Genomic DNA, 14,049 nt, shown 5'->3' with positions numbered 1-14,049 from the left:
GGATACAACGCCATCATTTTCTCCCCCTACTGGAAATAGCTGGCATGGTACTATGATAATTTGCACACCGTATCCTTCTGAACAAAAGTGACTTCAGACATGCACTATGGGATTGATAATAATAAAAACAGCAATAGTAAAAAAAAAAAAACCCCACTTGAAAGGTTGGAAAGAGAATTTTAAATGTGCAAGTCACATGTTCACATTCTCTTTCAGGTTTTACTCCTAAGCAGTTTCTATCAGAAACAAATTGGAAACTGTCAGGAAAACTACTTATTATTTCCATATACATTGAGATTTTTGTCTCCTAATCAACTTTGTCCTACAAAAAGACTTTGCCTTACAGCAGTGGCGACTATTGTGAAAAAAGGACAACCTGAATAGCCTGTAAGATCCATCTTCTACCTACATCATGGACTGAGTGTCAGGACTGAAACCTCAAAAGCCTGGAAGATATCAAACTGAATATATGCAGCTTTTCAGACGTTGTTACAAATCCCTCAGAGCACAGTACCAGGTAGGCAGATTCACACATTCAATGAAGAACTATTAAAAGTTCCAACTTTCTATCTCTTAAAGCTGTTTAAAAAGAAGTGTATCTATGTATTTTAAGATGTAATAGAATATTAACAATTACTGATAAAAGCTTTATGTTTGGCAAACATGTATAACTTGCCTATAAGCAATAGTCTTAGTCTAATTTAAAAAATTTCATAACAGCATCAAACATTTCTGTGAACCACTTCGTGTCTCATAAACAATACAGGAAAAAGATAGTTTTATAAAGAATATAAATGACGAGAGGGGAAAAAAACAAGTTTGCATATTATATGCAAAATAGTTAATTCCAAAGAGGTATGGAATGTGTCAGCTTTTTAAGTGGATGGAATAAAGAACAATAAGGTGCAAAGACAGATTGAGCACAATACAAAATGACATCAGTAACCAGTGCATTGACTTAAAGCCAGCTGAATGAGATGCATGCAGATGGCTTGTGCTTACAGTGTTCTGAAATACTACTGGCTGTCCGTGGTTGTTAGCAGTATTCACAGGTTCCTGATTATTTGCCACTGATTCAGGGATAATCGTTGGATTAAGCACAGCCTTCTTTTCTTTCAGATTAAGAACAAGTCCAAGTTCTGGTAGTGGTAAACACGAAGGTCTGCTGAGGCCAAAAAGTGTGAAATAGAGGTCTACAGCACCACACCGTAATCTCCAGTCATGGGAAGTTCCTAAAATGCAGAAGACATCATTGTTAACACAAGGTACAATCTTCTCCCATGCCACAAGGAAGACAGTTTAAAGCAACTTGAATCCAAAGTGTGTTCATCTTCTGGGCCCAAGACACACAGCCCTCATTACTCCTGCCTCTTTTTGTTCATTCAAATTCATCTGCTAAATGCTGTTTTAAATAAAGCAGTAAGTTACAAGCTGAATGTGTTTAGTACAACAAAATTCAATACTTAGCTGGAAAACTAAGTGTTTTCAATAAAATAAAGAAAAATATAATGCTTTAAAAACAGAAGTTTCTCTTCAGGTATTGAACAATTAGAGTAGAACTTTTTTTTAATAAACCATATCACAGTCTCACACATTGCAGGATTTGGCCACAACTGTCTATGGATTCCGTTCAATTTTTAAATATGACAGTGATTTGTAACCTCTGAAAACCACACTGACAGAGTGCACAAACCAGCAACACGTGAATTTCTTCTCTAACGTCTAATGATTACGGTGACTATTATGTCATTTAGTTTACTGGATATTCAATATGTTTTGTATTCAAATTGGAGATACGTTGCTTTATTGATTTGCTTTTCACCAGAAGCTCTGTACTTCTTCTATATCTTTATACACAAATGGACAAAGCACGCTTGGCACCTATCAGAACAGAAAGTAACATCTGGTGCAATGCTGCAAACAGTGATTCTGGTGCTAACTCAGCCCAGCTCTTTACTGACTGCAAGTTTATTGGACATACTGTTCCACAGCAGGAGTAGAACTATATCTGGTAAACAAGACACAGATGTGCCAACTGCCATGTTAACGTGGCTGTTCAAGATACCAAAAAAAAAGAGGAGGGCTACAAAGCTGATGAGGGGTCTGGAGCACAGGCCTTATGAGGAGCGGCTGAGGAAGCTGGGATTGTTCAGCCTGGAGAAGAGGAGGCTCAGGGGCTCAGACCTTATTGCTCTCTATAACTTCCTGAAGGGAGGTTGTAGTGAGCTGGGGGTTGGCCTCTTCTCTTGTGTAATCGATGATAGAACTAGAGGGAATGGTTTTAAGCTGCGCCAGGGGAGATTCAACATTAGGAAGTATTACTTCTCGGAAAGGGTAGTCAGGCACTGGAATGCACTGCCCAGGGAGGTGGTGGAGTCACCGACCATGGGAGTGTTCAAGAAACGTTTGAATGTTGTGTTGATGAATATGATTTAGCTGGGAAGTATTGGTAAAGGTTGGACTAGATGATCTAGGTCTTTTCCAACCTTGATAATTCTGTGAAAAAATAAAATTCCAAGATCTACCCCTCAGTTTCATGGGACTAAACAGTGTTTTGCATATGTTTAGTTGTACACACACAACCCAGATACAAGAAATTCTCCTAAGTCTCATGTTGGGTATAGAGAAAGTGACAAGATATTTGGACATCTCTTACATTAAAATAACCTCCAGTGAATGACACATTCACAAATATTGCTGTTAAAACTATTTTAATATTAAATCATTTGCTCAATTTATCAAACTAAAGCTTCTTAAAATGTGAGGAATTCCCTAGTCAGTTTCTCTCTCCTTTTCCAGCAGAAAAGATCAAATAAAATCAGTTGCTGAATTTCTCAGCAACCACTGGAAACTGGAACCTCCGTTAAATTGATAAGGTTTCACATACAAGAAAACAACTACATCTACCAGAGTCAGTTTTCTAGTACTTGCTTACTTTAAAGGAAAACAACTCAATTGTAGAATCATGTAGTTTTAAACCTGGCTACTAGATTGTCTCACACTAACATCACCTTTCTGGACACCCTGGAATGCAACTTTATGACTGAGAGAAAGTAAATTGAAACCTTATGTCATCATGATACATAGAAATTTAAGTAGTTTAAGTCCCATTAATCATAATAAGAATGTATACCCTGCTTGTTACTTGTGAAAAGCAGTAATGGTTGTAAGAAACACTGCACCCTCTCTTCTCTCAAGAAAAAGGAAAAACAAACTCTCTGATGGGAACATCAAAATTGTTTATTTTCTGTGCCTGACACTTGGCAAATCCTACAGAACTGAACTACCAGTAGTCTCCTGGCTTCAGCCCCTGGAGCGTTGCTGTGAACTTTTAAACACTCAAAATAATGACACACAGAGAACAGACAGCCTTCAATGACCTATATAAATGTTTATATGTGATCTGTAGAAATGTAACAGATGTTAACGGGCAGTTTGTCAGGTCTGGATAAAACTGCTTCAGTAATGAAAACCAGGTCCATGGTAAAAATGTAAACCCTTATCTCATTAGCACCTTTGCTAATCAAAGAAGGCAAATTATGCCTGAGGTTCACAATACTCTTCTAAAAATTTCTAATAAATTATCCATGCAAATGACACCCTCTCATATTCTCTTAGTATTTGGTAAAACAGGGCAAAGGGACTGCCTAACCAGAAAGAGGAAAAAGGTACAGCTTCACTTAGGAAAGCATTCCATGTGAACATTGGGGTCAAAGAATAATTTTATGCCAAAGTGTATCAAAGAACACTGCAGGATTAAAGAAAAATCACAGAATCACAGAATTGTAGGGGGTGGAAGGGACCTCTAGAGATTATCGAGTCCAACCCCCCTGCCAAAGCAGGTTCCCTACACCAGGTAAAATAATGAAAGACATGTTCAGTGGTACTCTGCATCACTAAGGAAGTTCATGAGGCAAGTGAATGAGAACTGCAGAAATTGAATTTTCCAGTTCTACCAAACTTAAAACACTGAAAAAATAAAAACCAACCTGAATTCATCAGTTTCCAAAGTTGATCTACCAAAGCTTCATTACATAAAGGCGACTCCATGTTCTTGGTAAAAGGTGGATTCTTAGTTAGCATATCCAGAATCTTATGCCTAAAATACAAAGGATTTTTATTAAATCCAAATAAACATATTGGGAATACAAAGTCTGTTCCGGTTGCAATGTTCTTACAAACCAGACTTCTCAAACACACAATATACTCGGATGGATTTATTAGGAAATCACTTCAAAATGACAGGAACAAAACCAGTGACTTGCATGTCCTTCTGGAAAGGAAAACTGTCACTCTTAAGTTGTATGGATGTATAAAAATTCAACGCTTACTGTATTTATTTACAATATTTATACACTTGAACTGAAAGCAGATAGGGTTTTTAGCTTTAAACCTAGCTTCAGAAACATTTCATCAGTGATGATAATTGTGAGTTCCAATTTTAACTATACTCTCTGCGTAGGAAGATTTCCCCTTGATGTGTTATAGATTTAGGACATAAAAACTCTATCAGTTCTGATTTTTTTCTTCTTCCTTTCAGAAGAGGCTTACACAGCACTCTTCAAAATTTAAACTAAATCCTCTTCAATGAGACCCAAAATGAAATTTCCGTCCTGGACTGAAGCTATGCCTCCATTAGCGACTCGAACCATAGCTACTTTTATTAACAAGAATGATAGAAGAAAATAGATGATAATATTACAACTTTGACTTTTTAAAGAGAGAAGCTAAACTGAGAGAAAAAGTAATGCTATTAATCTCTGAAATTCAGCAATATAGTGGTAACCATAGAAAGTGCTGTGGAAGAAGAATCATTATGAACTAAGATGTTAAAAGTTTCATAATAAATGTGCTACAATACACAATCACTCAATGCTGAAAATGAAGTTGAAACAGGAAATACTAGAAAGCTGTATTTTCATATGTTATCCTTTCACCCCATCTACAGTCTAACAATTGCTTTACACTCACGCCTGGCAAAGCACTGTATGTGTTATGTCTCAACCACTGTATAAATATCACAATATCTTCTTGCCATAAGCAACATCAGACTTGTATATGTCATTTATGATTAGGAAATGATTTCTAACTTCAGATATTCATCAGAGGAACAGAACACGTAACATAAAAATAATAAAAGGGAGAATAAGAACCATGTATATTAACTTTTGAGGTGTCAACTGTTGAAGCATCAAAATGCACATCCATTTATGTAAAACAACAAGGAAATAAACTGTATTTTGTAGTCTCAAACAGCTAAGCATTGGATCTATTCTAGAAAGCCCTAGGCAAGAATTTATGTAGTAGTTCCAGCATTAGTAGAAACACCAACTCACTAACCTTATGTAGGGTACAGGATCATTCTGAACCATTGTGAGCAGCCACTGTAGTTCTTCATAGCTCCTATCAACTGCAAATAATAAAATAATAAAATAAAATAGCTATCAATACACAGAAAAACAGAAGTTTGTACAAGATGGTCATGGCTTCCTGTATTAGCTAGCACAAGAGGTCTGAAGCCAAAATGTCATTAATTATAATGCAAATTCAAAGTAAAAGGTGGTTTACATGGTTTAACTTCACAGCAGAATAGAAATATGCACATAACTCCTTCATGCCCATGTTGTTCAGTAACTACCAACTCTGATTCTTAGCACATGCCTTTGTCATGAGTGCCAGTTATTATATCTCAGATCACTGAGAAAACAACCTTCTTTACTTTAGGAAGCACACAGTACCAATACATCTAAATACCATTTCAACAATCTACACAATATTTTCCATATAGAACAGAGAACAGACAATTCTTTCACAAAACAGTTGGTGACTATTATCTATAAACCAGGAAGAAAGAGGAAGATGACAGGGCTTACATCAAGCTCTAAGCATACTCCTCTTCCTGCAATCTAGCTACAATAGAACTGCTGGCACTGATGAGGGATAGGTCCAGGCTGTTATTCTCTGACTCTAAATGGGATTTACTAGTTTACGTTCTGCACCATTCAGATCACAGTTATGCAGTTTGGGTTGATTCTGAATGATGCATCTGAACAGACCAGAACCACAGTTGCAGAATTGCCTTAAAAATCCGGGAAGCCTTTAAAAAGCTACACACAGGACATGCTTTGAAGGGATTAAAGGCTGCCTGCGCTTAACTCCACACACATTGCTTTTCCTGGCAGCTACCCTGCTTGGAACAGAGGCAGATAGAATACTGCATACAGAAGTTGTTTCGCATGGAAGAAAAATCATATTGTATAACCATGCAGCAAGAAAAACAGAACATGTGTGAACACATTAAATCATAATCGTAAGAAAGCTGAAATCATTTTAACTGCAAAAAAAAAAAAAAAAAAGAAAAAGGATTTTTAAATGGTTTGTAATATGAGAATGAGCCATTTAGGACATGAATCCTTTAGGCTGATAGTACTGGATAACAAAATGAAGAAGCACAATAGCTTTTGTGGTTAGAGAAGTCTTTTGTTTCCTCAACCTACTTGTGCTTTAAATAAAGTATGCCTGCTCTAGTACTTGCCTTATAAAGCAGACCTGCTAGACTTCCAAAGCTTTGCTACTAACTCCTTTAACCTGCTCCTCAAATCTGACATTTTGGGGAGCAGTGATAAATTTAACCTGATCTTTCAGGAAATAAATCTTATTAGCCTGATGTCAGTTTCTCAGTTGCAGCAGAGCACCTGTAAGACTTGTAATTTTCATTCATGCAACTGGGTAGCCGTGGATATTTATTGAGGACAGTTTGTAGTTACCTTTAATAACATACAGCTTCTTGGAAGTATATACATAACAGCTAATAGTCACAGAACCATTAAAAGCTACCTTTAAAAATGTTAATAAAATCTGTTCACTTTAAGTTTAGATTAACTGCCCAAGTCCTTATAAGCTGCCTCAAGCATTTTAGAGTTACCATGTCTCAGAGAAAGCCTGCTATTAACAGCAAAGAAAACAGCTTCTTCTGTTCCATGGAGAAATTATTTCTTTTAAAGTAACTTGGGGGAAAAAAAAAAAAGAAAGAAAGAAAAAAAAAAAGCAGCGTTATTTCTGCCCTGAGAGTTGATAGAAAAACATGGGAGTTCCACACTGCCCCAGAAAATACAGACTTTTCTTTTTATGGAAATAACAAAATCGGTCAGCTCCCTTTATGCAAACTGTTATAAAGGCAGCTTTGGCACAAGCAACAGGCATTTGATATCTGCTGTTTCACATCCTGTATGAACTAGAAACCAGGTAACCAGGAATGACGAGAATCAGACATCTTGGCACAAGATGGCCCATCCTTTCTTCTTCCAAAGCCAGAGACGTTGGGCCTTGCTAGACAAACCTTTCTAACTTCTACATGGGAAGCTGGATTTCGTTAGCAAACTGAGCTTTCAGATTTACTTTTACACTGAAAGCCACCTAGCCTAACAGCAGGAGCAACAGCTAAGTTTGGTTTTATTTGAGGTTGTATAAGAGAAACAATACAATAGGCAGTCAATAGGCTGTATGGGGAATTGTACTGACTTTGTGGCTGATATGCATTTATGTCTGCTACCTCCTCATCAGAGAAGAAGTTGTTGGTAAGGTAAGTACAGTGGAATTCTATAATCCATTATTTCCAGACCTCACAGCAAGCTCAACTTCCATTTAGCTCAATTTCTTCTTCAAGTATTTTCTACTATTTCTACTATTTTTTACAATACTACTTTCTACTTTTTTTTATACTACTTTCTACTTTTTATACTACTTTCTACTATTTTTTACAATTTGAGTTTTCCTGTCCTGTATCTGTAGAATATTTTGGGCAACTTACTCTACCTTACTTACACTTCATCCCATTTTGATCAGCTCTTTTAAAGATGTAATATATTACTTCACAATACTTAGCATTTATCAATGGTCCTGGTCAACCAGAGAGGTCCCAGAGTACTGGAAGCTTGCCCATGTGAATCCCATTAACAAGAAGGGTTGTAAGGAAGATCCGGGGAACTGCAGGCCTGCAAGTCTGACCTTGGTGCTAGCGAGATTATGGAACAGATCATCTTGAGTGAGATCACACGGCATTTGCAGGACAGTCAGGCGATAAGGCCCAGTCAGCATGGGTTTGTAAAAGGCAGGTTCTGCCTGATCAACCTCATCTCTTTTTATGATAAGTGACCCACCTGGTGGATGAGGGAAAGGCTGCTGTCATAGTCTATCCTGATTGCAGTAAAGCTTTGACACTGTCTCACACAGTATTCTCCTGGAGAAGCTGGCAGCCCATGCTGCATACCCATACACACCTTGCTGAGTAAAGTATTGGCTGGAGAGCGAGGCCCAAAAAGCGTTGGTGAGTGGAGTCAAATCCAGTTGGCGACTGGTCACAAGCGGTGTTCCCTAGGGGCTGGTGTTAAGGCCTGTCCCATTTAGTATCTTTACTAAAGGCTTGGATAAAGGCATTAAGTTTGCAGACGACACCAGATTGGGATGAAATGCTTATCTGCCTGAGGGTAGGAAGGCACTACAGAGGGATCTGGACAGGCTGGATAGCTGGGTTGAGGCCAATGGGATGAAATTCAACAAGACAAACTGCTGGGTCCTTCACTTTGGCAACAACAAACCCAGGCAATGCCACAGGCTAAGGGCAGGGCAGCTGTAAGACTGCACTGAGAAAACAGACCTAGGGGTGTTGACAGACACTTGACTGAACACAAGCCACAGCGCTCCCAGATGGCCAAGAAGGCCAATGGCATTTTGGCTTGTATAAGAAATAGCATTGCCAGCAGGAGCAGGGAAGTGATCATTCTTCTGTACAGAGTTCTGGTGAGGCAGCACCTTTAGTACTGTGTTCAGTTTTAGGCCCCTCACTACAAGAAAGACCATGTCCAGAGAAGAGCAATGAAGCTGGTAAGGAGTCTGGCACACAATTCTTATGAGAAATGGCTGAGGGAACTGGGATTGTTCAGCCTGTTGGAGACTCAGGGCAACCTTTTTGCCCTCTATAATTACCTGAAAGGAGGCTGTGATGAGGCAGGGGTCAGCCTCTTCTACATAACTAGCATTAGGACAAGAGAGAATGGCCTCAGGTTGGGCCAGATGAGATTCTGTTTGAATCTTCAGAAAAATTTCTTCTTGCAAAGAATGGTCAGGTACAGGGAGGTGGTTGAGTCATTGCCCACAGAGATGTTCAAAAAGCGTTTAGATGTGGTCCTAAGGGACATGGTTTAGTGGGGAAATTTTGGTGGTAGGTGCATAGTTGGACTAGGAATTCTTGGACGTCTTTTCCAACTTTGGTGATTCTGTTATTCTAAAACAAGCACTTTCCTACCCAAGTCAGCCATTACATATAAACAATAACCCTAAAAGGTCAAGAATTTAATAAGAAAACATTATTTTTATCAGTTTGTCTTTCCAAAGAGTGGGATGAATTAATGAGATTACTGTAAAGGAAGCAGGCTGATGAGTAAGCTTTCCATTCTCCAACAAATTTTTCCACTAACTCTATGAAAAAAGGAACAAGGTAAGGAACATAACAGAAAGAGTGCTGCACAGCATCAACAGAGTTCTGAATTCCATCTGGGCATCACTCATAGAATCATGGAGTGGCTTGTGTTGGAAGAGACCTCAAGGACCCTGAAGCTCCAACCCCCCAACCACAGACAGGGCCCCAACCTCCGTGCCTAATGCTAGACTAGGCTGCCCAGGACCCCATCCAACCAGGCCTTGAACACCTCCAGGGACGGGGCATCTGCAACCTCTTTGTGCAGCCTATTCCAGCACCTTACCACTCTCACTATAAAGAACTTCCCCCTGATATCCAACCTAAATCTTCCCTCCCTCCACTTTGAACCATTTTCCCTTGTTCTGCCACTCAGAGGGATATCAAATGGTACATACACAGTGTGTTATGGATCCAGAATGACTGGTGATCTAGTACTTAATTTTATACATAAAAATCATTAGCTTCCAATTCCCTCTAAAAAATCTCTCAGTATTGAAATTCAACTTCAAAATGACATTCAAGAAAGCTTTTTAGTATTTTTTTTTCCCCAAAGATCTCCATCAGTCAACTATATTTATCATGTTATGAAACAGAAATATCTCATATTGACTGTGTATAATGAATAGCAAGGTAGAACAAACTAATACTCATTAGAATAATTTAAGTTTCCAAAATTTGGTTATAAAATGCACACATGAAAAATAAGATAGAGAATAGTAAGAAGATAAAGCAAAACCAAGAACTTTGGCGACTAATTATTGCTGAATTCAACTGAATCAAGACCACTAGAAATGGTGATAAAAGAAATGAGCAGGACCCCTCAGCATCCCTTACCACTACTCATCATATAGTCTACTGACTGTATCAAAACTTCAGAGGTCTGATTCAACCCATGAAACACTAAGAAATAACGCTCACATCTTTATAACATTTGCATTATCAGCCTTTCTCATCAACATGTCAACATAAGCTCTTCTGGTGGAGGATACTTCAACCTAATATTAACAAGGTAATTGTCAAACCTTTCACTACATCACAAGTGTTACAAATTGTCAAAATACATTAAAGAGTACCTTTTGTGTAATCAACCACAGCCTCCAATGCTGCTATTCGGACATCTACAAAGTGCCCATATTCTGCGTATGACTTGAAGAGAGCAGGATCACTTGGGACATGACCATTCTTTTGAAGCACTCTAATAGCTTTTAAACAGCTAGAAGCAGAGGAAAGAAAATTTGTATTAGGCTTCCAAAATGCCACCCACAAAGTATATAATTACTTCCTTCGGAATCAAGTAGTCTTTCTCTAGCATTGTTACCCCAATCAACACTTATTTCTATAGTATAAACACACAGCACTGAACTAAGCAGAAATACTGAAGAAAAATTCATTGTATTAATTTCAGATTGATTTAAATAGAACTGTACTTGCACAGAAAAAAATTGCTCAGATTAGTGTTATATGCTCTATAGATATTGCTACGATTATACTTTTTGCAAAATTCTCATAGATTTCTTATTAAAGAGCCAAAAGCACAATCAATTTACGGCTGCTCTTAACAGTCTACATTGATAGAGATTAATCATGAACAACAGAGATAGTAAGAGTACAAGGGGAAATGGATTTAAACTGAAAGAGGGGAGGTTTAGGTTAGATGTTACATTCTTCACTCAGAAGGTAGCTAGGCACTGGCACAAGGTGCCCAGAAAACTTGTACACGTCCCATCCCTGGGGCAGGTTTGATGTGTTCCTGGGCAGTCTGATCTATTGGTTAACAACCCTGCCTACTGCAGGGGGAGCTGGAACTAGGTGATCTTTGAGGTCCTTCCAGCCCAAGCCATAGAAATGTTTCATTGATTATTATACCACACCTGACTGTAATGGTGTGTCTGTAGCTAGGAAGAAGCTTCTCCATGTTTAGGAAACGAGTAATTTCTTCAAGAATAAGTCGAACGTCAGGATTTAAGTTATCCAGTGTTCGTACTTCATTGTTCACACTGACTGCAGGAGTCACAGAGTTGGCTAGGGCATCAATCAGCTCAGCACGATAGTAGTTGTCTGAAAACTAGATAAAAACAGCATTTAAATACAAGATATAACAAAATATACTCTTAAAAAAAGTTCAGTAATTTTGAAGCACTGCTACAGAATAAGATCTAAAAACAGAAACCATGTGACAAACTGTGAGAAAGCAAAACAGGTAAATAAATTTGTCCTGAAAACTGGATTTGAATTTGAGCAAGCAGATAAACTACACTGTACTACATTAATCTTCGCACTGGAATATAAGCATATTAATAGTAATACATTATTTTACAAAAATTGAAAAGTATTGAAAATTTTCCACATTTAGAAATAGAAGTAATTCTTTCTAAAGTCAAGCACCCATAACTACTTGACTCTCTCTCTATTCAGTACAAAGGTTATCAAGGTTAATGGTTGCCTGACATCTCTGAAAATCAGAGAGCTAATATAAGTAGCCACTTAAAGAGCCCCTGAAGCAAACTAATTAATGCCTCATTTCTGCTTAGTAAAGAAAACCTTGCTTCTGCATTTGCTCCTTTTCTTGGGCTCACAGTTCCAAGCCCTTCCCTTGTGCTAGATGTGTCTTCTATTGGTCACGTTAATTTACTGAACAACGAGAGGATAGAAATACAATTATAAAAAAGAAATAAAAATTATAAAAGCAGAATGAAGTACTGAGTTTGCGTATCAGCTAATTTAACCTAAGCAAGCCTAAAGAGTGATGGATACAGCAGAATGTTTCAAGTGTATACTTAAATATACTTAGAAGGGACATATGGAAAAGTGAAGTGGGATCTTTCCCTTAGTGGTAGAGAGATGTTGGTACAACTCAGCACATTCTGTGACAACAGGTGTTAGCATTCATGTCTGAATTCTACCTCTCCAGCTTCTACCATCCTCCCACTTCAGTACTCCTGGCTTCTACACACTAGAAAGTGTAGTTTTAAGAGCTCCAGGTTTGTTCCGCTAAACATCAGGTACTAAATTCCAAAGATCACTTTGGAATCATCCTTGCAGTTTTGGACTTCTTAAATTAAGGAGGTGCAACCTCTTACCATCTTAGGATCTTAAAGAATTGTCCTTAGTGTTCTGCATGCTAAGAAACTCAAGATAATACTTTCAACTCAGAGGGTTCAGTTTAATGATGAAACAACACTAAACCGAGCTTCACTTTCTACTCAACTAGATGCAGGTCATTCTGTTCTGTGCATATCATTAACAAAAGATTATTTTCTTGCTCTTTTAGAAATTCTTCTCCAATGGGAAAAAAGTGCTGAACTTCCAATGCTACATTCATACAGAAAATGCTAACCTTCATCATATTTTATTTAAAAAAAAAAAAGGAAAAGAAAAATGGATCTTAATGAAATAAAAACCAAAACCAAGGCAAGTAAACTGTATGTCCAAATGAAGACAGGCAGATCCTTAATAAGTCAAGAAGCACAGAGCTTCCTCCAAGAGAAAAAAAACACAAAATGTCACCTTAAATGTCAGCTACAGAATATTCCTTAACATGTACTGTTTAGTTTAGCACATCACCTTTTATCACCTCTCCTGTATTTACATTAGTGGCACAGTATATCATACAGGGTATTAACTTTAAGATTTTCCAACAAAAAAAGTGAGAAAGTAAAATAAATACATTCGTTACCTTATTCTTCCTGTTATCATTATACTTGATCAAATCCAAAATAAACATTAAAACCTCCTTAGGACAAAGGTTGTGAACATCTCTCAGAAGTGCCATGGCGACCGGCATAGTCTGCATAATAAAATTAATACTAATATCATTCCTAGAACAGTGAAATAACAGTTAGGCTTTGAAAAGAGCAGCACCCTGAAAACAAGCAATTAGATTTGTAGAAACAAATCTCTGAAAAAAAAAATTTATTTAAATTCTTTTTGAAAGACTTACCATATGCTACACAACTTCCAGTTCAAAAAGCAATGCAATTACTGCTCAGTAATCAGTTGCAGAGCAGACAGAAAAAGCAATGATTCAGTTCAAGGCACTATCTAAAAGGTAAGGTATGGAAAATAAGGAAGCCAAGAAAATGGTGAAATTCATTCTGATACTGACACCCAAGTTGAGTGTTTGTGTGTGAACCTGGGGTCTATGCCTGATACGTACGATCAAGAGGTATACAGCCAATACAGTCAGTGGTGCCTAAAGAATTATTAGATAAATAGGTAATAATCTCACTAGATACTTTTTCAGAATTCACTCAAACAGGTTCAGGAATCTTATCATAGAGCTATAAACTTGGAACATGAGATTAAAAATCTAAGAGACAAAAGCATTAAGACTGGAAGGCTTCAATGAGGTCTTCATGTAGCCTTCTCTCCTCCAGGCTGAACAAGCCCAGCTCCCTCAGCCTGTCTTCTCAGGAGAGGTCCTCCAGCCCTCTGATCACCCTGATGATTAGCTTTGGTATTTAAGAACTAACTCAACTAATTACAACTAATTATTATGCGTACTATAATCTTCTGAAGAAATTGCTAATTTAACTGACAGTGTTCAGAGAAAAATGCTAAGAAGTTCTGTT

The 14,049-nt window shown here is 37.7% G+C and overlaps 1 protein-coding gene across 12 annotated transcripts in view; it reads right to left on the bottom strand.

Moving 5' to 3' along the window:
• The window catches only part of TAF2 (TATA-box binding protein associated factor 2), a 53,728-nt gene that overhangs the window by 13,417 nt on the left and 26,262 nt on the right, over window positions 1-14,049 (bottom strand). For 11 of the 12 annotated variants that reach the window (XR_014943304.1, XR_014943306.1, XR_014943305.1 and 8 more), the window contains 6 exons: window positions 13,155-13,265; window positions 11,350-11,543; window positions 10,552-10,691; window positions 5,341-5,410; window positions 3,990-4,099; window positions 1,003-1,232 (listed from right to left, as the gene is read on the bottom strand). Coding sequence is in view for 9 of the 12 variants with exons in the window: in XM_015856197.3 (XP_015711683.2) it covers window positions 1,003-1,232; window positions 3,990-4,099; window positions 5,341-5,410; window positions 10,552-10,691; window positions 11,350-11,543; window positions 13,155-13,265 (855 nt within the window). In the remaining 3 variants the exon portion in view is untranslated. Of the gene's footprint in view, window positions 1-1,002; window positions 1,233-3,989; window positions 4,100-5,340; window positions 5,411-10,551; window positions 10,692-11,349; window positions 11,544-13,154; window positions 13,297-14,049 lie in introns of those variants that run through there. The other variant, XM_085539367.1, reaches the window with a different exon arrangement.

The sequence above is a fragment of the Coturnix japonica genome, chromosome 2 (assembly GCF_054131305.1).
Source record: "Coturnix japonica strain WE chromosome 2, WE-NBRP24, whole genome shotgun sequence".
Lineage (NCBI taxonomy): Eukaryota > Metazoa > Chordata > Aves > Galliformes > Phasianidae > Coturnix > Coturnix japonica.
The sequence above is the reverse complement of the archived record's forward strand: the minus strand, read 5'-3'. Positions and strand labels throughout refer to the sequence as shown.